Source organism: Barbus barbus (genome assembly GCF_936440315.1).
Source record: "Barbus barbus genome assembly, chromosome: 28".
Taxonomy (NCBI): Eukaryota; Metazoa; Chordata; class Actinopteri; order Cypriniformes; family Cyprinidae; genus Barbus; species Barbus barbus.
In genome coordinates, this window is record NC_136756.1 from 17,165,291 (window position 1) to 17,190,783 (window position 25,493).

The window sequence follows — 25,493 nt, forward strand, 5'->3', positions numbered from 1 at the left end:
CTGCTCTTTTTTGTTTTATTGAATTTCCTGTTTCATTTAGGTTTCAAATATGTCAAGTTAAATAGGTTATGACCGGGTATTCACTTTGTTGAATAATTTCTGTTACTTTATTCGTTATTTTTCTTGCTTAAGATATCCAGTTACATTTTAAATCATTCTAATTTCTTACACCTGTGCATGTGTGCTATTGTCTGTTTGTTTGTGTGTGTGTGTGTGTGTGTGTGTGTGTGCGTGTGTGTGTGCGTGAAGAAAATGGAAAACAAAGGTTTACATTATATGCTGCTGACGACACCAGGTCTCCATGACAGCTTATGGTAAGTATCCTATAACATGGGCCAGCTCTCTCTCTTTCGGTCTCTCTCTTTCATATGATGTGTACACTATACTTTACGCTATCTAGTAATGCTATAGCTTTTTTTTGACAAACCACAATTTAAATTTTTATTCACTGACTTTTTTCCACCAGTGAGCTGTTAACCACTGTGACTAGATCATTGAATTTGAGAACCGTATCAGTCCGCTTGTGGGGACGAATAATTTAGGTTGGTTTTGTGAACTGGATAATCTGACTCATTCATGAATCACATATTGCTAATTTCTCATGAACTCTAATAAAGGATGTTCAGTGAATAATAACTTTTCAGTCAGTTCCTTAAACAAACCTTTCAGAAAAGCTAGAATATTCTTCAAAATGTTTCTTTTTTTTAACAGAAGAAAGTCAGTCATCCGGGTTTGGAATGACTAAGGGACAGTTCATTTTTTGGTGAACTATCTCTTTAATACTTTACCTCATTACGCTCCTAAGGTGAGCTAAAATTGCACCAGAGTCCGTAGGAACTCATCTAAAACTAATTAAAACATTCCACCATAAAACACTCATCTGATAGTGTACATGAGAGAGAGAGAGACTTTTACCTCTGACCTGTCTCCACCCATAATAGCCTGCCATCCAGGAGGGAGTGGCTGACTGAGGGAGGGGAAAGAGAGAGAGAGAGAGAGGGAAAGCTGGAGAGCTCTGCGGTAGCAGTCAACGCAAGAACCGAAGCAGAGAAAGACTGGAAAAAAGAAGGTAGATAGAGAAAGAAACTGTGGAATTAGGAGCTAAGAAATAAAATAAAGAAGAAAAAGAGAGAGAAGTCTGGAAAATCATTTCAGAGTAGGACAGAAGAGACTGAGAGAGAGAGGGAAAAAAAGACAGACACATGAATTAAAAGAAGTCTTGGACTCCACATTGGAGACACATGCCCATGTGTGGACTTTTGCTACTGCCGTGATCTGTCATTTCTCCTCACAGCGTGTGTGTGTGTGTTCTGGAGAGACTGAGGAGTGTGTGTGTTTGAGCCTGTCGTTCCTCTGGAGTCTACGGGACCATGGCACCTGTCAGGAACGGATGAACTTGAGGCTTAAAGGACTCGTGGGGGAAAAAGAAAGAGAAAAAAGCTGAAAAAGTGAGAGGTAAGTTAGTTTCTCTTCTAGCAATGCTGTGTGTTTGTATGTAGGAGTGTGTGGGAATGGTTCTCCCTTTTTAATTTGTGATTAGTGTGGATTCACTATATTAACCAGCATTTAAATATTTTGATATTTACTTGAATACTTTGAATAAAGGCATTACAAATAGTTGAAAAAATGAGAGTGTGTACATGAGGTAGAGAGCCCTCCAATGCGACAAGCTGTTTGATCTCTTTGTGCATGTGTGTATTTAACATATTGTACAGTATGTGGATGAACGATACCCTGGAATTATGTTTCTAGGGCGAATACTATAGTTGAGTCTGAGATCCTGTGTAATGTATGGATAAATCATGGGTTGTACAGTTATGAACACTAATTTAGATTGCATGTCTATCTGTATGTGTGTGGACTGACCTATCTGGACTGTGTTTTCTTAATATAGGATGATATTAAAAGATTAAATGGTCTGTGAATAAGGGAGGGAGAGAGTGACAGATAAAGAATGGAAGAGTGATAGGGAAAGACGTGTTCATTCTGTAAGTGTGTTTCTGCTGAAATATTTACCCTTGTGCAACTCTGACTGTTTCTGTGTTGCTCATGTGATGATGTTCTTTGGTTCACACAAAGAGCAAAAGACTGTTATCACTCCATCATCAACATTTTATGATTTTTATATTTTCAACTCCAAAACCATCACAGATTAATGAAAAGATGACAAGATGAGAGTGTATAGTTACACACAAACACGTGCATTTAGTTCTTTTTTTTAGTGGAAATGTATAATAGACTTCTATTAATCTTTTTTTTTTTTTAAAGCTATTTCCATAGACTTTTTAAAACAAATGAAACAAATTTATAAACAAATGTAATATTTCCTCTCTCTCGCTCTCTCTCTCTCTCTCTCTCTCTCTCTCTCTCTCTATATATATATATATATATATATATATATATATATATATATATATATACTTTATATTTATTAATATCTCTCTGTATATTTGTTTATGCCTTAGGGTTATTAGATTAACTGTAACTGAACACAAGCTTCTTTTTTTTGATAATACAAATACATTATTTGTCAATCAGTGAGTTTTCAAACTGAGAACATCCCAAGTGTCCCAAAAGAGTGGGTTTGTCAGAATTTGCCCCCAAACTATAGCAATGTATACACACAAAAACACACATAATCCATACCATGCACTACCCAAAATAGTCATTAGACAAACACTAACATACCTACCCTCACTCAAACACACACTCTCCACACACGTGTTCACACAGAAACACATTGTGTTTTTGGTCAGCTGTGTTTTCGGCGAGGAGAAGAATGTTGTGTTGTTTTAGTGGCGACTCTGGACGAGCATTGTGTGTGTGTGTGTGTGTGTGCTTGATAAAATTACACGCAGCGACTCATGCACACACAACTGAAAGGTCCCAGACTCTCCTTTAATGTGCATCTCCAAGTGACTTTCTTTATTTCTCTCTGGCTCCTTGATTCCTGCTCTCAGGATTAGGGGGTGGGTAGAGAGACAGAGAGAGAAAGTAAGAGAGATTGAGAGTGAGATGGCTTTTAGCCCAGTGCCTCAGCCGGTGTGGATCGTTAATTGAGCTGCTCCCATAGGGGGGTATCAGACCCCAGATTAATTTGGCTCCCCCTCCTCACACACGCACACACACACTCATGCTTTCACCCTCACACAAACTCACACTCTCTTTCAGGGCCCTTTGTATCCATCTATTACACCACAGTTGTCAGATGTCCTGTCACTGCTGGAGTTTCTATTCTGATAGGAGATTGCGAGTGGGTGTGGGTGTGTCTCTACGGTGGGGTTATTGATTGTTTTGTGGAGTGTAGTACTATTTAACTGTGGTGGGACCTATAGGCCGGGACTCATTAGGTTGTCTTATAACAAGGAATACGTTCTGTACATCACTGTGAATGTTTCTGGGTTCCCGAGTAAAGGAAAGCCATGGAAAATATATCAGGAATCTTACAGTTCTGTTCTCCAGGCCTGAAGCCAGGTCATCTACATTTAATAAAAATCATAAAAATAATGGAAAAGTCTGTTGTATATTTAACTTTAAAATATTTCATCAGCTAGATATTGCTTTTGTTTAGAATTAAACTTGATAACAAGCCATTGTGATGTCCAATTTGTTGGCAAATCACTTCAGTTGAATCAAAAAGACTGATGTAATCACACATGCCTGACAAGGATGTGGAAAAGTTGGTCAAAAAGTGTGGGAGCCCTAAAATGTCACTTAAGTGTCAAACTTCAGGATATTCATGGTAGATGAAGTAACCACACAAAATAATTTCAAACTTCCTTTAAATACAGTTGTTACATAATCTGTTCTCCATTGTTGCACTATTATGAAAGTTACAGGCAGATGAAGACATTTAAAAAGATTTGTGGTTGAGGAGATTGGGTTTTTGCCTGCAGCATTGTCTCTAGAACAGCAATGTGACTCAGTGACCCTTGATATATCATTTTGAGATGTTCAGTCCTAATGAAGATGTGAAGGTTGATTAGATCCTCACATCCTACCTCACATGTTCAGATACTGTATAAGGATGCTATTGAAAGGATGACTTGTGGCCTAAATCCAGATAAGAACTATCATGTAAAGTGGCACATGGTGTAGTGGAGGGATAGAGGAGCAGTTTAACTGCTCGTGTTTCTGAGATGTGCAGGATTATGTGAACTCCCTTCTCTTGAGCATTTGCTAGAAACATCATGCAGATAACTGCAGCTGCTCTCCAGAACTACCTTCCAAAAATATAAATCTAACATGGTCACTTTTGTCTCCTTCTGGGCTTGATGAGCAGTAGATTTCAGATTCAGACATGCCGTTCTGAAATCTATCGGAAAGTACTTCATTTCATATACTACAAACCAACAAGCTGCTTTAAATATTGTATAATTTCAAGAAACCATAGGTCAGTTGATCAATGGATCTATAAATATCCATTTTGCATACTGTGCTGTATTAGAATATTGTAATGCATAAATTGATTTTTAGCATATAAAATGATTGGTATTAGTTTTTGGTGTTTTATTTTTACTTACTATTTTTTTTAGACAAAATATCATAAAATGTAATATTGTCAATTTATTACTTATTGCTAATTAACAACTTGTCTTCTCTAATTTTTATATTTATACATGAAAAATATTATAATACAGAAATTAATAATATTATAATATAGATGTAAAATTATTTCAGTAGCCTAATTTTTTAATTTTTCAAGGATAAAAAAATGCACTTTTAATGTGTTTACCGTAGTCTATTCACACATACTATAACACCACTGCAGTTACACTTCATAAGCGGTATTGTAAACTTTTACAGTCTTTTAAAGTCTGAATTAATTTTTCATTGTAGCTTGAGCAAGAACAAAGAGCTGTTTTGGCATATAGCTTGCAGAAGTTAATAATTTAACAATAACAGAGCTATCGACTTGTTATTGCTCCCTGTTTTGATTATTGAGTTATTGATTGTTTATTTTGAGTGTCTGTTATTTTCTTGAGAATGTCTGCCGAGAGTTTTTAAAGGATATGAAGATGGCAAGAGAAGAACAGGATCGAGTCAAAAGTGCAAAAATGTTGAACAGGTTTACCGAAGGTGGGATGGCATACTTACTCTGGAGGGAGAGGAGAAGATGAACAGATAAGGACAGAATGATAGATCAGGAAGGATTAGAGAGCAGTGAAGGAGGGTGTTGATTTTTGTAATGATACTGTAGTAAATGATGTGTGTATGTTTGTGTGTTCGTGCGTTGTACAGGTGTATGTGTGTGTGTGTGTGTGAGAGAAAGAGAGAGAGAGGTGTGTAAGTTGTTTTTATGACGCAAGCGTGTGTGCATGTGCTGATTAAGGTCATTGTGATAGTCTTTTGTGCTGCTGTTGCCACATTTCACTTCTCACATACGCACACTTTCACTATACACAGTTTCACTATAGACTACTCTTCAAAAATGCAGGGTCAGGAAGATGTTTTTTTTTTGTCTCTTATGCTCACAAAGGCTGCATTTATTTTATCCAAAATACAGTATTATTACAATTTAAAATAATTGAAACAATTTAAAATAATCTATCTCTCATAGATTGTTCATAGGTTCTATATGGTGATGATATTTGCTAAACCTTAAGTCTAATCATACACAGACCTGTTGATATCAGTAGTTTTAAAGTAGATTTATGAGCCTTTCAAACAATGAAGAGCACTTAAAATCTCCTTAAATATCGCCTTTTTATATTTCACCATATTTTCAAGCATTTAACCCGCAAAAGTACAGTCAAACCTGTGCGCACACACAAATTTACATAGATTATATAGATAACACACTGAGCTTGATAAACCCCTTTCAGATAAATTAGTTTTTTGATAAAGTATTTTTCCATCACTCTATGTTTATTTTTAAGTAAGGGCTATAGAGGTATGATGTCATTAGATAGTGCCCGCAGAAGAGTGTGTGTGTGTGTGTGTTCATATGGGTCTGAAAGATGACAAAACATTGCTGCTTGATTAAAAAGAGGCAGCCATTCCTGAACACATGCTTTTAAAACAGGGAGTGTGTTTGTTTGTGTTGTGCCTGTAAGTGTGTATGTACGTGGTCATGATTAAAGAGTGAACAGATAAATCATGATGACCTGCAAGTTGTAGGATGTGTTGGAAAGATACACATTTGAGTTACGTCAGTGGTATTTTTATAAAAATGAATGAAATATGTGACCACTTTGTTTCGTTTATTATTTTAAAAGCCCAGCATTTGGTAACAGAATTGTATTTCTGTTATCCAAATAGTTCTTACACAAATTCAAAAGAATTGCTAGTGGAAGCATTAGGGAATGGGAATTGTTAAGTCTGCTTCTCTACTTACTTCCCAAACTGTTTGTCATTCACATTCGGCCACACTAGTGTAACACTTTTGTAAAAAGGTGCGAATGACTGTGTGACACTGATAGATTTCCCCTTTAATAGAACCGGATTGAGTGTAACTGGACACACAGACAGGTTCAAATCCATTGGCTAAAGATGCCACTATATATAGAGAAAGAGAGAGAGCGACAGAGAGAAAAAGAAAGAACGATACATTAAAAAGGCATTAAGGATTATGGGTAATGGAGCAGGCCCGTCAGTGTGGATTAGCTAATGCTCATCAGAGAGTAGAAGTGTGTGTGTGTGTGTGTGTGTGTGTGTAGAAATGTGTGCATGAAAGGGGGGAGAATGTGTCCCTACATACACCCCTCAGTAGTATGCTGCTCATGTCTGTGTGTGTGTGGTTAGGTTGCATCCTAGCTCATTACCCCGTAGTGGTCGACTAAAGTGTGTGTTCAGCAGCAGCTTTTAAATAATGAAAGAAGATAGAAGATACCGGACGTGCACGGATAGCAGTTTGTGTGTCTGAAAAATGGAGTCCCAGGATGAGGAGAGATGGGGGTGGGTTGCAGATTTGGATTTGATGCCCACAAACCCCTAACAAGCTATGCTTGAGTGTGTGTGAGAGTGTGTGTGCATGTGTGTGTGTAAGAGAGAAAATAATCCTCTCTTAGCAAACTTATTTGATTTCATAAGTGGAACAGCACTCTTCTGCAGTGGACATATTTACATACTGCAGAAGCGCCACAGGAGAAACTACTGATCAAGTGAAATATAATGACTGTGTGTGTGTGTGTAGTGTTGAAGGTCCATTCCCTTTGAGATTCTACCCACTAGCACTCTCAGCCGTAGTAAATCAATACCTGTCAATCACATACGCACTCACACACTCACTCACACACACACACACACACACACACACACCTGGCTGCTGTACACACCCTCAATGGTTATTTGCCCTAGGGCACCTCAGAGCAGATAGTGGGGCAGTTTTGTCTGTGTATGTGTGTGGAGATGAGAAATGTGGAATTCGTTGGTTTCTTTATTGCTGTGTGGTTCATTAGCGGTCAGATTGTTTCTCTAATTACTCAAATAGTGATTAGCACTAGCAATTCCCACACGTTTCCATTAACAAGCACACCTTCTGGACTGGATGTCAGCTGATATTGACCTTTCTTGAACATGCAGCAAATTGTGTGTGTGTGTGTGTGTGTGTGGGAGACGAGAGCTCAGAGACAATGACGAGAATTCCTGCTTGCATTCCTTTGGAAACTACACTCACAAAACATATTTCAGGCTTGAACAGCGTAAAATTTGTATTTGTTTTGTTTTTATTTTATTTTATTATTTTTTTGTTATCATAACCTTAATGAATTATTAGTAATAGTGGAGAATATAAATAAGCGTTAATAAAGCCTAAAGAGTTTCTGTGTCATTTTAATCAGATTGTATAATAAATGCATTTATTTTGAGCTAACTTAATAGTTAATAGTTCATCATTTACGCAACTTCATGTCATTCCTAACCCCATATGGAAGAGAAATGGGGACCAGTCATGGTCACCTTTCACTTTCATTCTCTGGAAAAGAGTGACTTGGTCTATGCAAGAAAGAAATTCATACACGTTTGTAAATATTAAATATTTCTTACTGGCCTTGTACTGAGTGATGTATTACTTGAACTCAAATATTTTTGTTTTTATGACAATGGAAAATGGAATAACTTTTTTTTTGATGGTTTTGATAGGATGGAGGCATATCTGAATGAGAGTGTGCAGTAAAGTGTGGGATTTAAGTGGACTTAATGATTGGAGAGGTCCTGCATACGTGTCATTTCACTGGAACATCCAATAATGACATTTTGATTGAAATTACAAAGTCACATGGATGAATTGTTCACAATACGATTATTAAGGTGCATATAGAAAATAGATTTCATGTCATTGTTTGATAGATTGAATGTTTTTGAGTCACTTGCATTACTTAAGTTAGTGTCACACTGTCATTCTTACAATTCCATTTTAATAACATATTAGTTTACGTCTTATTACAGAATAACACTTTATTTATTCACTAAAGCTATTTCTTCCTTTCTTTATAGGCCATTTGTTCTGTGTAAAATCGCGTTTGTTCAGTTCTCCTGCAGCTGCACTCATTACTCAATTAAATTGAACATTCACCAAACTAAACACAAAGTCTTGAGTGTTCACACACACACAAACACACACACAAGTCTGGAGTCTGTGCTGTCTACTCCCTAGCTGTGTAGACCTGCTTGTCCACGTTTACAGTAGTTACTTAACATTTGTCTTCCCATATGTCTTTAAAGCCTGCTGTTCAGTGTTCATAGCGTTTATGTTTGCATATGAGCTTCTTTGTGTGCCTGTTATTCAATTGTGTGTGGGTGTACAAGGTAAAGATGGAGTATATGAATGCATATTCCCTCTGGTTTGTGATAGAGGGTTCTTTATGAAGTTATTCTGTGGATTTTGCATCTGTAAATCTAATAAAGAATTTCTTTATAGAGCATTTTTATTGTTTGCAGGCCATTCAATAATTTGTTCCACTACATATAACCAGTTCAGGTTTCCTAATCTTCATTTAGAGATGATTTTAAAAGTTTTCTCTTTCTCTGTCTGTCTGTCTGACTTATAATAGATGAGTTTTTGGCTTCAGATGAGGAGAGGAGTCTTTTTGTTTGATCAAAAATGAATTGCAGAGGAGTAGATGCTTCTTAATGCTGTGTGTGTGAGATTTTTCCCTTGACCTGTTAAGTACATCTTGCTCTGTTTCTTTCTAAGGGTGATTTCCCAGATGGGTGGTTCTTTGGAAACCATAAATGGCCCACCTGCATGGTCCAATCGTAGTTTTAACTGACACCTGAGAAACAAGGCGTGTGTGTAAAACCCATCTATCATCTTTTACTGCGGCCCCTGCTTTTCAATTACACTCTAATAGAGGGGATTTCTGCCGCTTTTGAGACAGCTCATCCAGGAAGTGTGTGTGTATGTGTGTGTGACAGAGAGAAGGACACATAGAGTGAGAGTCAAACTTTAAAATTTAGCAGTAAAACTGACAAGGGATTAAATGTAAAGTGATAAAGGTATTATACAGTGGAGAAAAGCTTTGTGTGTGAGTGAGTGAGTGAGTGAGTGAGTGAGTGAGTGATGCATGCTCCCATTGGGTTAGTCTGGAACTGACACCCAGAGACTCGTGGGTCGAAGACTCAAAACTCCAGCAGTGATCCGCCACTCTCATCCCATCACATTCCCAGCAGAATCAGTCAAGTCGCTGATAATCTCTCACCATCCCCATGAATAATGTTACCGCTGTCTGTGTATGTGTGTGATCATTAGTATCATACCAGAGGCCTTGACAGCTTCCTGACGGTGTGCTGTGACACACTCACACACACGGTCTTTTAATCCAGTCTCCAGAATCTCTTCTGACAGCTCTTACTGGGAACAGATCTTCAGCCGCTGCAGGGAATCAGGCGCTGTGTGTGAAGGCAAGGAAAGGAGCAGGAGGAAGAGCAGAAGACTTGTCAAAGTGTTTTCCAAATCCACTTCCACTTCCATCCAAATAAGTGTGACCTCCACTTCTCCTAGACAAAACAGAGAGGGAAGGAAAAAAGATTGGGTAACAAAAAGAAAAGGTTGAAGTCATATTAAGCAGTGTCATTTTACTTATAAAGCACCTGTCAGTCATATATAATCCTACCTGGGGGTGGGGCCAGGGATTGACCCCATCAGCGTGTGTGTGTGTGTTATGTTGGATTTCGCACAGGGTCCACTCTACTGCTGTTTTCGGTCACGGAAAATGGCCTGACGGAAGTGGCCAGGGACTAGCGCTAAATCGGTCTCATGAGAAAAGGCTGTGCGTGGTGCAAAAGAGCTGGAACAGATATGTGTAAAACTTATGATGATGGATTGAGTTTTTAGATGGTCTGTGTTCTAAAAGTAAGTGTGTGTGTATGTATTTAGCTACTTTGATCAGGGGTCTTGGACCTTTTTCAGGCCAGGACTCTTTAGTGGATAAAGAAACAGAGCAGAAACCCACATTAATTATTTTATAAAACTGTTTAAAAAAACTGGGTAACACTTTAGTATAGGGACCAATTCTCACTATTAACTAATTGCTTATTAGCATGCCTATTATTATTATTATATTTAAATATTTTAATGCATATTTCCCTTTTTAACAAAAAAAAACTTTGGATAATTAACAGTTTAGCTTAAGTTAATTGACTTACACTTGCAATGTAACTTCAGAGCCTGCTAAAGACTAAAAAATTACATCAATTATACAAAAAAAAAAAATCTGTGAATGTACTTTTTTGGAAAAATATGTATTTTTTTTATTCAAAAAATGCATAAAGTTCTGTGTGCTATGATCTAGAGTTACTTACAGTATTTCATTAGATTTAAATAAACAAGTTTATGAAAAGTTGTAGATGGCTAAGTAACCGTGTGTGTGTGTGTGTGTGTGTGTGTGAATTGTGTTACCTTGTTGCCCACTTCAAAGACACAGAGGATTATGGGTGAAAGGATTTAACTTCATGATGGTTTGACCCTGAGGGAGAGATAAAGGGGGAGAGAAAAGGTACGAGAGTGAAATAGAGAGACTATGGATAATATTCAGTTTGAGAAGCATGTGGAATGTGTGCAGACCCAAATCACAGGTTCAGATGGGAAGTTTTGCTTTGTCAGAGGAGAGTGTGTGAAGAAAACAGAACCATGAGAAACAAAACTCTTAAACCAAGGCTGTGATTAGGAGCGTGTAATTTTCACCTTCTGAATGTTGGTGAGCCTTTAGCCTAAATTAGCACATTTAACTGTCAGCTGGGTGAGTTATGACGTCCTCAGTCGCAAAACTTTAAGCCAACTGCAGTGGTTTGCACCTACTGGCCAATCAGATTTGAGTATTATGGTCGGAGCGGAGTAGGTGACACTGCGATGTCGCCGTGGTGATAATCACCCTCTTAGTTGTGGAATTTGTTTTATGTCATGTTGCAGTGTCGACCACGGTCATGGTGATTAGCTATGGGTCTTACAACTCGAGGAACACTGACCCAGAATCCAACACTGGCACAGGGACATCAGTCCATCTCAGCCTGACACACACATACACAACGCCATCCTGACCTCGCACGCTTACTGTCCACAGACAGGACAGCTATCATTCTGATGCTCTTTTCAAGTTTATGGGTCTTTCTTCAAGTTTTGGCAATTTTTTTGTCCTTTACATTTAGACATTTAGCAGATGCTTTTATCCAAAGCGACTCACAAATGAGGACAATGGAAGCAATCAAAAACAAAAGAGCAATAATAAAATCTCGGTTAACCTAATGCAGTTCATGTAGTGCAAGGTGTTTTTTATAATAAATAAAAAGAAAACAATAATTATATTTTATATATATATATATATATATATATTTTAATTTATTTTTTACGGTGGTTTCCTCAGGTGTCATTTCAACCATACCAACATTTGTGTCCCAGTATTTGTTTATTTATTTACTGTACATATTTATTTATTTGTTTGTTTGTAAATTTAGTGTGCTATTTTTGCCAAAGAGACAGTTAAAGCTTGAGATATGAAGACATATTGCGTGAAAAAAATAAAATAAAGAAAAATCACAGATATTTTATTGTGTGTCATTTCCAAAATGATTGAAATACTGTTAAAACATTATTTAATTGTGTTAATTTTGGACATAAAAAGCTAGCTGTGAAAAGAAAATGTGTAATTTTTATTTATTTTTTTACAATTATAATTGTGATTGATATTACTGTTATTTGCGTCACAAAACGGGATTAAACACATTATTTGAGATGTGAGGAAAAGGACACTGGTTGGCATTTTCATAAAAACTGCAATTTTCCAGTGAGGCAGAAGTTGGACATGTTCAGTGGATAAATTAAATTAAGTAGTGAAAATATGCAAAGTGTGTTTTAAGAGATTTTATTCTACACAGAGGCAAAATTGCCTGTACACTGGAGCTGAAATTACGTCACTTTCTGCATCACATAAGAGAAAAGTGCTCACAGAAAGAACTAGTCCCTTAACAAACAGTGAATCTAATGTGATGCATCGGCTATTATTGACGTCAGCTTGTCATGCTGACGTAATGCTCAATTGTTGAAGTCGTGGGATGTTGCGGTAAGGGACAAGAGTTTACAACTTTCTGAACTCCAGTGTGTGTCTGTGTATGCTATTCAACAGTTATTAGAGAAACACCCCTCATTTATTGCCAAATGTATTGAAATGACATCTTCTGTTGTTTTACAGGGGTACTTTCTGATTAAACCACAGTTAAAGCTCACCACACTATTGCCTTTTTTACACAGCTGATCCTACAAACTCTACCACAGAAACAACACATTAACAGTACATTGTCTGTGTCCACATACACCTTTTCTAATACATCTGTAGTCTGAGTACGGTATCAGATTACCTCTTGAACTCGAGGGGTGTAAAGTGTTTAATAGACTTTAAAGATTATACAGCAACACACACATCAAATACCCAGCGTTACCATGGTAATCAGGAAACCAGACTGGGGTTAAGGAGCACTATTATCTGGGACACAGAGAGAAAAAGAGAGAATACCTCTTTTTGTCCTTTAAGTCCTCAACCCTTCAGAAGTGTTTGCACAGAGCCCTGCAACCATGGATCCTTGCCAAACACAAAATGTGTGTGTGTGTGTGTTTGGCACTGGTATTATGATATTGTACAAAGCATTACAATTATCATTTGAAGAATGAGGCTCTATATATTGTTTATAATAGTAATCCTAAATAGATTTTATTTTTATTTGTTTTACTTTTCTTAAAAAAAGGTAGTGGATGGTTGCCAGGGTGTTGCTATGTGGTTACTAAAGTGTGGGGTTGTAGTGTATTGCTTGCTATGCTGATGCAAGGGCATTTCTAGGTGGTTGCTAGAGTGTTGTGGGTGGTTTTTATACAATTGCAAGGATGTTTCCTTTAGATGGTTTTCTATATAGTTTCTTGAGTGTTCTGGGAGGCTGCCAGGGTGTTGCTATGCAGTTACAGTACTAAAGTGTTTGGAGTGTTATGCAGTTGCAGAGGTTCTCTCAATAAGGCATTAGAGTGATCCTGTGTAGTTGATAAGGTGTTCTACATGGGTGCACAAGCTTTTCTAGGTGGTTTTTACGGCAAAGTTGCATGCTAAAGGGTAATACATATGGTTACTATTTTGCTCAAATCTAACCAATTCTAAGTGTGACCAATATTAATAGCGATGGAAATCTGACAGCTGGTACAATACATTCCACCATCTAAACCTCTCTTAATAACTTTTCTTCTAAACTCTCTTTCTGTATCCAGCTTTCCTCTTTTTTCATCTAATTTAAAGTTCATTCTATCTATCATTCTGACAGAAGTGCCTGTGTGAGAGAGCTTTGTACTTGTGTGTATTATTCTAAATGGACTGAGGGCTTGTGGCTGACCTGGGAGATCACTGCAGTCTCACACACACACACACACACACATGCTGAAACATGCTGTTTCACTTCTGACAGGGCTAAGAATCGCCAAATTCATTCTCTGGACTCCATTTGAAGGGATTTGTGTCTGTCTTTGTTATGTGTATACAAAGTTTTATCTCAAAGAGTGTAGTAGTTGATCTAAAGCAAGAGAGTTTGGAGCAGTTTTATGTTCACATCTATGTGTCTGAGAGAGAGAGAGAGAGAGAGAGAGAGAGAGACTACTGAGAGGAGAGGAACTCATGTTAGTGTGCCAGTGTGCCTTTGTTGGACCTACAAAGCCCGAAACGCAGAAGAAAAGTCAGCAAGGTGGGTTGTTTCTTTTCAGTACAAAGTCTGAAAACGCTTAACAAAGAATGACATTTCTCTTTGGTCTCTCCTAAAAAAGAACAACTTTTGGTTACCTGTAGTTTAAGGAATATTTCACCTGAAAACAAAAAGCCTGTTATTGTTTACTCATGCTATCATTACAAAACGCATGGCTTTCTTTCTTTCAAAAAACTAGAAGTTTTTTCTAAACAATTAATCTGAAATACTGGAGCTTTTAAAATAAGGACTTAGAATTTTAGAAGCACCGTGTCAGTATCATTTCCTGTTGACAGTTGTAAAGCTGCTTTGACACAATCAGTATTGCATAAAGCGCTATATAAATAAAGGTGAATGAAAGTAGTTCATACAACTTGTGCACTGTATTCCATGTCACCTGTGGCCATACAATAATTTAATGTGAGAGAAGACCAAAATGAACGTCATTCAATGAAATTTGAATAATTGAGCCATTTAGATTGGTTTTGTATATAGAATCAACTGATTCATTGTATATAAGGAATCAATCTGATTCAGAAGAACAGTAAATGAATCAGGCATCTCGACTTTTCTCATGAGCTGTCATGAGGTCGTACAGGTTTTGAAAAGCACAAGGGTGAGATATTGTTGGCAGAATTAATTTTTTGTGTGATCTACCCCTTTATTTCCCCCTGCATGTGAGCAAAGGCCTTTCCTCACGCGTTTCAATCTTTCTTTTCTCTTTCGCTCCCTTACTGGAGGTTCTGACAGTTGGTCTCAGTCCAGAGGAGCCGTTCAGCAGAACAATCGACTCCTTTCTCCTCTTCTCTTTCACTGTCTCTCTTTCACTCGTTCTCTCTCTTCAGGATCTCGCTCACACCGAGAGGCTTATGACACAGTTACCTCCTTCTCTCTTCTTTCTGTCTCTCTCTCTCTCGTTTGGTTTGTTTTGTCTGGTGTTTTCATTGTGGCATTAAGGTCTTAAGGTTAATTATCGTTTGTTTATTTGGGACTCGGCAGCATTTAGTCTGGTTTTAAGGCCTGTGGAGGAGTCTTCCTCTGTGTGTGTGTGTGCGAACCTGTTCTGCTCCAGCCTTGGCTGTAATGATGATGTACGATTTGCTGCTTTGGCACAGCCTCTTTGCTTAAAGAGATGTGAAGGGCGCTGGGATGCACTTTTCTGCTCTACTCTGGTATAAATCTCCTAGGATGGGGGGTGTGAACCTTGCTGGATGTACTTGAATGTGTGTGTGTGTGTCTCTCTCTCACACACACACACACACACACGGTCCTGCAGTAGCTCATATTAACTGTTTATAGTAAATTAGCACAGCTAATCAGTGCGACAGCTCTATAGACAGAGGAACTGTGTGTGTGTGTGTGTGTGTGTGTGCGTGTGTGTGTGTGCGTGCATTTTATTATGAGACTTCTGCTGTCTGCCAGTGTGAATAGTTCCATTATTCACAGCAATAGAAACAGAAAGAGAGGAAGAAAGAACAAAGCACTTTTTTATATTTGGTTTAGGATGCTGCTATATTTGTTACTCTATGTAAAATAAATACAAAAATCAAGACGCTGGAGGATAGTCTAGTTTTGCAGGATTCTGTACATTTTAGCAGTGCTGTAAAACTGTGCGTGTGTGGGGTGGGGGGGGGGGGTAAAATCTATAATCAGTGGAGTCAGTAGGTCTCCTCTCATCTTACTGGTGATGCTCACTAACACTTATTAAAATTCAACACTGCAGCAAATGGGTATGTAAAGTATTGGTGTGTTGCTAAAGGGCTTTTGAGATGTAACAAATGTAAAAAATTTAAATTTATCCCCCTCTGTTTTATCTTCCTCCTATAACGCTTATCATTCTCTTTCTTTTCATTTCTAACACACACATTGTTTTGTCATAATGGGACTTTCCTTTAACTTAATTTGTTTTTACACCAAGCTAAAGATATTTTCTTTTGTTTAACTCCAAACGTAAGCCTAAAACAAACCTTTCTGCATGCTTCCATTTTCATTGACATGTTCTTTAGGAAGTTTTAGACTGTTGGCTTGTCCCCACAATGTAGGACAAAACAATCACACACATTTACTGAAATATCTAATCGATTTCTGTTGTTTAAAAATAACCAATGTTTTGTCAGATTTTCTCAAAGTTCTGGGGACTTACTTAGTATGGCTAAGTAAACTACTTATGAAACTAATCATAAGTTTGTGTATATTTTAAAGTACTTCCCTGAAAAAGTTATTTCACATAATGGGTTTACATATGGCCCACAAAACAAAATAATGATTTTACACAATTTAAATGCATACTTATATTGATTTGGAATCCTGTGTGTTGTTACTTGGGATATATAAAAAGGTCTGTTATGGGAAAAATTATTTAGGGAAGTACTAAGCTAAAACAAAATGTAATTTTTATGATCCCTCTTATTTTTAAAATGTTTAACAGAAATTACAGAATAATATGTACATAAATACAGCAACATCTGTCTTTACTAGCACCTAAAAATCAGAAAGGCATGAAGAAAGAATCATAAAGTTTCCATATTTCATTTTGGCTGAAGGAGAGGTTGAATAGGAAAAGAACAGTATAAAATAAACATATAGATTCTTCTTAAAGTGTCTGACTTACTGAACTCACACACACACACACACACACACACACAGTCTTACACCCAAAATACGAGATAAAGTGAGAAAATTAAACCAGTTGTGTAAATACGTCAAAGTGTGTTCAGTTATCTGTTTTGACTAAGAGGTTGCTGTTTTAGCTTGTGAATCTCAGAAGTTTGTCTTAATGGAAGTCTGGATGATGCAGTATGTTTTAAAATGATACAGTACTGAGTCAGACAGCTCCTCTCCTGTTCTCTCCTCTAATTTATAATTTCTTTACCCTCCACATGCTGAATATGACCTAGTGCAAGCGCACACACACACACACACACACACACACATACACACAGCAGCAATTAGATGATGTTGGTCTGAAATGAGAGCTGGACAGTGTTCTGACTGAGTGGATCTTGGCTTCCACTTTGGGCATTCAGTGAACCTGGACCAGAACCATAAAAAGACAAAATGAAAGGCTCAACAAGACCGAATGCTTTGACATCCAGCTCTGTTTGAGTGAGCGTGTATATATATATATATATATATATATATATATATATATATATAGAAATTACTAAATGGGGGTGACCCAATACTTTTGGCAATATAGTGTATGAGTACAAATCTTAATGTTTAAGCATATAATGATATTCTAGAGAATTGTGTGCCAAAAGCTCAAGGTCTGTATTAAAAGTCACACCAGAGGTGTTCAGCTGGGATCAGGACTTGACTTTCTGCAGACCAGTCAAGTTCTTCCACACTGACTGAATCAATCATGTCTTTTTGAACCGTGTCTTATACACAGAGGCACTGTCATGTTAGAATAGAAAAGGGTCCTGCCCAAACTGTTGCTATAAAATTAGAAGCATACAATTCTCTAGAATATCATTATGCGTAAACATTAAGATTTGTACTCATAGAAATTACTAAAGTAATCAAACATGTTCATTAGAAGGGTATATAGTGTATACCCAATATAGTGTATATATATATACAGTGGTGTGAAAAAGTGTTGGCCCCCTTCCTGATTTTTTATTTTATTGCATGTTTGTCACACTTTAATGTTTCAGATCGTCAAACAAATTTACATATTAATCAAAGATAACACAAGTAAACACAACATGCAGTTTTTAAATGAAGGGTTTCTTTATGAAGGGAAAATAAAATCCAAACCCATATGGCTCTGTGTGAAAAATCCCCCCCCCCCCCAAGATCCTCAAAAGCTACACATCATGTTGAGATCCAAAGAAATTCAGGAACAAATTAGAAAGAAAGTAATTGAGATCTATCAGTCTGGAAGAGGTTATAAAGCCATTTCTAAAGCTTTGGGACTCCAGCGAACCACAGTGAGAGCCATTATCCACAAATGGCCAAAACATGGAACAGTGGTGAACCTTCCCAGGAGTGGCCGGCCGACCAATATTACCCCAAGAGCTCAGCGACGACTCATCCAAGAGGTCACAAAAGACCCCACAACAACATCTAAAGAACTGCAGGCCTCACTTGCCTCAGTTAAGGTCAGTGTTCATGACTCCACCATAAGAAAATACTCTGTGGACTGAAGAGACAAAAGTTGAACTTTTTGGAAGGTGTGTGTCCCATTACATCTGGCGTAAATGTAACACAGCATTTCAGAAAAAGAACATCATACCAGCAGTAAAATATGGTGGTGGTAGTGTGATGGTCTGGGGCTGTTTTGCTGCTTCAGGACCTGGAAGACTTGCTGTGATAAATGGAACCATGAATTCAGCTGTCTACCAAAAAATCCTGAAGGACAATGTCCGGCCATCTGTTCGTGACCTCCAGCTGAAGCGAACTTGGGTTCGGCAGCAGGACAATGATCCAAAACACACCAGCAAATCCACTTCTGAATGGCTGAAGAAAAGCAAAATGAAGACTTTGGGGTGGCCTAGTCAAAGTCCTGACCTGAATCCTATTGAGATGCTGTGGCATGACCTTTAAAAGGCGGTTCATGCTCGAAAACCCTCCAATGTGGCTGAATTACAACAATTCTGCCAAGATGAGTGGGCCAAACTTCCTCCACAGCGCTGTAACAGACTCATTGCAAGTTATCGCAAACGCTTGATTGCAGTTGTTGCTGCTAAGGGTGGCCCAACCAGTTATTAGGTTTAGGGGGCAAGCACTTTTTCACACACGGCCATGTGGGGTTGGATTTTGTTTTCCCTTCATAATAAAAAACTTAATTCAAAAACTGCATGTTGTGTTTACTTGCGTTATCTTTTGATTAATATTTAAATTTGTTTGATGATATGAAACATTAAAGTGTGACAAACATGCAAAGAAATAAAAAATCAGGAAGAGGGCCAACACGTTTTCACACAACTGTGTATATATATATATATATTTGTGTGTGTGTGTGTGTGATATGAGATCAGATTTCTCCCTTCTCATCTTAGACAGGACAGTAGCTTTAGACCATCTGCTACTGAAATAAAGTGTGTGTGTGAGTGTGTGTGCAGCATATCTGAAATATCATGGCTATTATCAGACTGTGTGTTGTAGGAGTGGGTGAGCAAGGGGTCAGTAAGGACTGAATAGTGGCTATGAAAAGGAAATGAAAAGTCTAACACTTTTTTTGTTGTTGTTCTGGTGTCCAGCTTTCAGTGTAGCAAGGAAACTCCACATCCACAGCATCACTGTAACAACAAGCAGAACGACTGAGATCCGTCACTGCAACAGCTGCCACGAAAACCAGCATCCCATTCAACCATCTGTGTGGCAGCTGTCTGCGGTTTATAGCTGATAAGAAGTTCTTGTCCTCCTCAGAAGATGATGACGACGATGATGATGTGCAGCTGGCTGGTCCTGCTTGGGCTGATTGGCATCAGTGCTTCATCCAGCGGAAGTTCATCTTCCTCACCCCGGATGAAGCTGTCTTATAAAGGTGATGAAACTGGCTTGTATCACATGTACATCTGTGTACATGTGTTTAGGTTTCAGTTTTTAATTCTTGTTTTCATGTTTCTTCCAGATCTCCAGCAGTTTAACGGCATTAAGCGGTTTGACTTGGAGCATTCGTGTTGTTTCGGAGCTCTCCTATTGGACGAGGAGAGGGGACGGCTGTTTGTTGGAGCACGCAACTTTCTGTTATCTCTCAGTCTCGACAACATCAGCAAACAGGAACAGAAGGTACAGCACACTCCTTACTTCATCCATAATGGAAGTGTGAAAGGAAACAACTTCCCTACTGTACTGTATGTCTCTCATCAGCTAATAAAATTTTAAGCAAAGGTGTAACCCTGTCAATCATAACTCGCTGATATACCTGGGGACAGATTCGCAAAAATCTTCTTCAGAAAAAAACGTAAGTTTGTAATAATTTTCTAAGAATTGCAAAATGCAATTATTAGAAAGTTCTTCAGGTGTTCACAAATATTTTAAGAATAAAATGACTGATTGTATAGTAGGTAACGTCTCATTACAAACACAATATAAGTATGTATATAATAACATAATAGCAATAATAATCATCATAATCATATATATAATTATTTTTAAACAATATATTTTATATACCAAAATAAAAGACGATACAGTAAATTAATTAATAATGTTACTTTTGTGATTTATTCTAAGTTTTAAAGGTCATCGTGATTTGTTATTTTCTTCATTTCTTTTTTTTCTTTTCTTCCTTTCTTTTGGCTTTTCTGGAATACAAAATATTTTAGCTTTATTCTTAAGTTGGAATAAGAAGAAAATACTAGTAATTGAATGTTTGCTTATTTAACTCATGTGTTCTAATATCTCTGTCATTTACTTTAAGGAAGCAGTCCAGTGTTTATAGCTGATATTAACAAATGAAGTGATTACATGATTGGATTTTTTATAGCCCATTTACACTTGTATTTTGTGCCGCCCACACATGATTAGATTGTGTGTGCGTTTGTGCTAGAGATCCAGTGAGGAAGCTTTAGCATTCATTTTGTGTAAAGTTAATCAGCCTTTAAAGTCATGCCAGATGATTTATGGTGGTCCAAGCCAACATGCCGATGACAGAATGATGGATTTTTATTTCTTTAGGAAGGAAAAAGAAGGAATGATGAGTGAGAGTTGTCTGTCACTGTGTACTGCTCTAGACTCACGCAAGCACGCACAGGTGTGGTTAAGGGAGGATATGTATGGATGTGTGTGCATCGCCCCTGGACATGTTTTAGCTGTATCTCTGATGGGGTTCAGAGAGAATGTCCCTCAAGCTACTGAACACGTCTAACCCTGAAAAGGTCCTAACCTTTAGCCAAAACTCTTCCTCACTTCTGAACTCTCTCTCTCTGTCTCTCTCAGATCTACTGGCCAGCGCCTGTTGATTGGAGAGAAGAGTGTAACTGGGCCGGGAAAGACATCAATGTGAGTGTCTGCCATAATCAGATCTTGTGGTCAACAACACACCCGGTTTACACATCTAACAGTACCATCTCTCCTATGAGCTGTTTATACACAAACACACACACACACACACACTCAGGCAATTAGCACTGCTATCACAAACATCTCTTCCAAACGGCTCCAACATTAACAGACATAAATCAGTGTAGAGACAAAGATTTCAATCAGGGGTCTGTGGGGTTCATGAAAATACTTCAGAGAGCCCACAAAGAAGATTTATAAAACATATAGAATGTTTTTTAAAAGTTTCATAATACTGGTGAATGTTTGCTTATCTGTTAAGCATTATATATTGTAATAATAGTTTTAGTTTTTTGATGAATGTTATAATAAAGTGTTACTGATTAATATCTGATATTTTTATATTGAGGGTCCATAGGTTGGTTAGGACTCTATAAAAGTGAGTTAGAGTAGAATAATATATAAGTAAGACTTGTAAGAAGATGCTTTCAATTGATCAAAAGTGACAGTAAAGACTTTTATTATATAATAAAAGTTTTCTATTTTCAAATAAATGCCTGAAAAAAATGTATCATGGTTTTCACAAAACTATTAAGCAGCTGTTTTCAACATTGATGATAATAATAAGAAATATTTCTTGATCACCAAAATGATTTCTGAAGGGTCATGTGACACTGGAGTAGCAGCTGCTGAATATTTAGCTTTGCCATCACAGGAATAAATTATATTTTAGAATAAACTAAAATAGAAAACAGTTATTTAAATTGTGATAATGTTTCACAATATTCCTATATTCTTGTTTTTACTGTATTTTTTGATCAAATGAATGCAGCCTTGGTGAGCATAAGAGACTTCTTAAAAAAAAAAGCATAGTATTATCATGGTAATGTGTCCAAAAACATGCTAACACCATGGTACTTTTTGTAAGTGGAGTTTATTGTTTTATATTGTGCCTTTAATACTTGTGTATTGTAACATGTTGAACATGTTTATGAAAAGGTCATAGTTCATGTTTTTAGTGTGTATGTATTTTATCTGGTGTGTTAAGCGGATATGTGTGGGATGTTTTTGGACACTGTGTCTGTCTGAATGTTCTCTTTATTTTAAAGGGTGTGTTAGGTTGTGTAACTTCAAAATGTGTGTATTGAGGTTCATTCTCTGGTGGGTAACTGACTGAGGTCAGCTGACAATGAGAACTGACACACACACACACACACACACACACACACACACACACAGACTTTGTTCAGTGCGCTGACCTGTGAGTTGACCCTCATTACATGTAGGTGTGTACAGGACGACAGGGACAGAGCCAGACCTCCATGAATAAAGACTTAAGATTTTCCCTGGGATTCTCCCCCTGACCTTTCACTTTCTCATGCTGTCTCTCTTTTGTTCAGTCTCTCAGTCTGAACTCCTGATTTCTCACTCAGTATTGCTTTCAATTTACTTCTCTGCATCTCGCTCTCTGTCATTTAGTGTCTTATGTCCTACTTCTTTCTCACTCCTTGTCTTTCAGTCTCTGTCATACAACCACAGTCCATAGTGCCTACATCTGTTAAGCTCCAAAATGTGGGAAAACAAAACAAGAAGCATCATAAAAGTATCAAAAAAGGTCCATATGACTTTTGTGCTATATTACAAGTCTTCTGAAGCCAAACAACATGTTCATATAATGAACAGATTGTACTGTAGTCAACTTTTGAAGTGGATCAAAAAAGTTCAGCAAAGTTGTCTTAAGACAATAAGGCATGTTGGTTTTATGTTTTAGGATAACTTTGATGAAAGGTTTTGATTCACTTCAAATGTTGACTAGTATAGTTTAAGTGAGCTCTACATTGAGCTCAGTCTGAAACGTTAACGGAACACTTAGTCAGATTTATGAATTAGATCAACAGGATCAACATGAATCATACAATTTGATTCTCAAGTTCAACAAAGTGAACTGACTCATTGATCCCCTGGCAGTTCTCAAGCCAACAACTGGAGGGAAGATTATTTGTGAATAATTAAATTCCAATAAAATCATTTCTGTGTCATTATATTCATTTGAATTTTAACAATGTCTCACAAACAAAATAACGAGGTGTATTTATAAATGTGATGCTAGATGTTCTCTGACTACATGTGGACAATCATACGGGGATCCAATGATCAGGCTAATAAAAGGTCAAAGTTGAAAGTTCACCGCACGCGTCTCAGCAGGAAATTCACACACATACGGCTTATTCCTCCTGAGAGACATTGTTCATTTTAAAGCTCTTTTCTTTTGTTGTGTGCTCTCTCTTTCTTTCCCTCTCTGTGTTTCTTTCTTTCTTTTTTCTTTGTCTCGTGGGCTCACTTCAAAGAGTCCATCAGCATACACACACACACACATGCTCACACACACCCCTAACACGTCCTTCCCTTATTGAGGGCTGTAAAGCTCTCGAAACAGAAGCCCTAGTGTGTGTGTACGAGAGGTAGAGAGAAAGGGAGAAACCCCTTCCTGTATAAACACAGTTTGTCAGCAACTTAATTGGTCTTCGATGGTTCTATTCCGCCACCCCCACCGTACAACACACACACACACGCGCAAACTCTTCACAGGGTGCGTTAAGCTCAAAGAGAGGCCTTTGTTCTCCACAAGCCCTGCATGTGTGTATGTGCGGGTCTGTGTGCGTTTGTGTGCAGGGTTTAAGCATGGCAGGAGGGCACATGTCAATCTTTCTGTAAAGGTAGTGGAGAGGTTACACAAACCACACACACCTTTTAATCTAGCATGATTATGCTGGCTACTAAGATACCTTGTTTTTGCCATGCTCCAGCATCCATTCATACATTATGTAAAATCCATCATGCATTGTGTAAAATCCCATTTGTTGGATGCAGTCAGATTAGATATATATTGTTTTCAATAACAATAACAGTATATACAGAAATGTAAGTAAAACGGTCAATTTTACTTACATTTCTGTCTATACTGTTTGGACTTATTACAGATTCATTGCGTGAAGATCTAATCGAATTATATGTTAACTGATTTACTTTGGGACAGTCCTTCATTGGACAATGGGTCAGTGCCACACTGTCCCCTGGAACCCAAAGTTGAAGTGCCTAAAATTTTAAAATTTTGTTCTGTGTGTGTTTCTTGTGCACAGATGTTCAGTTCAGGGTTCATTCTGCTGCTGAAGGCCCACTGTTAGTCAGAGAGAAAAGATGGAGTGAGGCATAATTACAGTCCAAACAGCAGGAACATCTGCTACTGAAACTGAAGAGACCCTGAGAGGAGACCCTCTTCTCTTCTCTTCTCTTCTCTTCTCTTCTCTTCTCTTCTCTTCTCTTCTCTTCTCTTCTCTTCTCTTCTCTTCTCTTCTCACATCTGGCTTGACTTTTGTTGTCTTTTCTCATCTCTTGTCTTGACTCTTCTCTAGTCTTCTCAACTTTGGCCTTCTCATCTATTATCTTCTCGCCTCTTCTTGTTTCGTCTTGTCACTCCTCTTCTCTAGTCATCTTGTGTAGTCATCTCTTTTCTTGCTTTCTTTGGTCATCTTGTCTCTGGTTGTCTCTTCATGACTTACATCCTCCCTGGTTTTGTCTTTATTCTTCTCTTCTTGTTTCATCTTGTCTTGTCTCTTCACTAGTTTTCTTGTCTAATTTCTTCTTTGTTGCTGTCTTTCCTTGTCTCAAATCTTTTCTGGTCATCTTCTCTCTTCTTGTCTCAAGTCGTCTCTTCTCCTCTCTTCTTCTCCTTGTCTTGCTTTAGTTTTCTTGTTTCTTTAGTCACCTCATTTGGTTTCTTCTCTTGTTGTCTTTGGTCATCTTGTCTCTGGTTGTCTCTTCTTGACTTAAGTCTTCTCTGGTCTCGTCTTTGGCCTTTTAGTCTTGTTTCATCATGTCCTCTCGTCTAGTCTTTTCTCTTGCTGTCTTTGGTCATCTTGTGTCTGGTTGTCTCTCCATGACTTACATCTGCCATGGCTTTGTCTTTAGCCTTCTCTTCTTGTTTCATCTGGTCTCTTCTTTATTGCTGTCTTTCCTCGTCTCATCTTCTCTCAAATCTTCTCTGGTCTTCTTTTCTCTTCTTTTCTTAAGTCATCTCGTCTAGTCTCTTCTCTTGTTGTCTTTGGTCATCTTGTCTCTGATTGTCTCTTCTTGACTTAAGTCTTCTCTGGTCTCGTCTTTGGCATTTCTTGTTTCATCTTGTTTCTTCACTAGTTCTCTTGTCTAATTTCGTCTTTGTTGCTGTTTTCCTTGTCTCAAAACTTCGCTGGTCATCTTTTCTCTTCTTGTCTCAAGTCATCTCGTCTAGTCTCATCTCTTGCTGTCTTTGGTTATCTCTGATTGTCTGTTGCTTTGGTTATATACTCTCATCTCACTCTTGTCTCATCTCGTCTTTTCACATCTCATGTCAT

At 37.7% G+C, this 25,493-nt stretch overlaps 1 protein-coding gene across 3 annotated transcripts in view; it reads left to right on the forward strand.

Moving 5' to 3' along the window:
- Positions 1–965: 965 nt before the first annotated feature.
- LOC306848553 (semaphorin-3B-like) overlaps positions 966–25,493 on the forward strand; it is a 34,644-nt gene continuing 10,116 nt past the window's right edge. Inside the window, exons 1-4 of one of the 3 annotated variants that reach the window (XM_079383180.1) lie at positions 966–1,455; positions 19,356–19,642; positions 19,730–19,887; positions 21,040–21,102. In XM_079383180.1, coding sequence (XP_079239306.1) covers positions 19,528–19,642; positions 19,730–19,887; positions 21,040–21,102 — 336 coding nt within the window. In that variant the 5' untranslated portion in view covers positions 966–1,455; positions 19,356–19,527. The remainder of the gene's footprint in view (positions 1,456–19,355; positions 19,643–19,729; positions 19,888–21,039; positions 21,103–25,493) is intronic. The other 2 variants (XM_079383182.1, XM_079383181.1) reach the window with 2 other exon arrangements.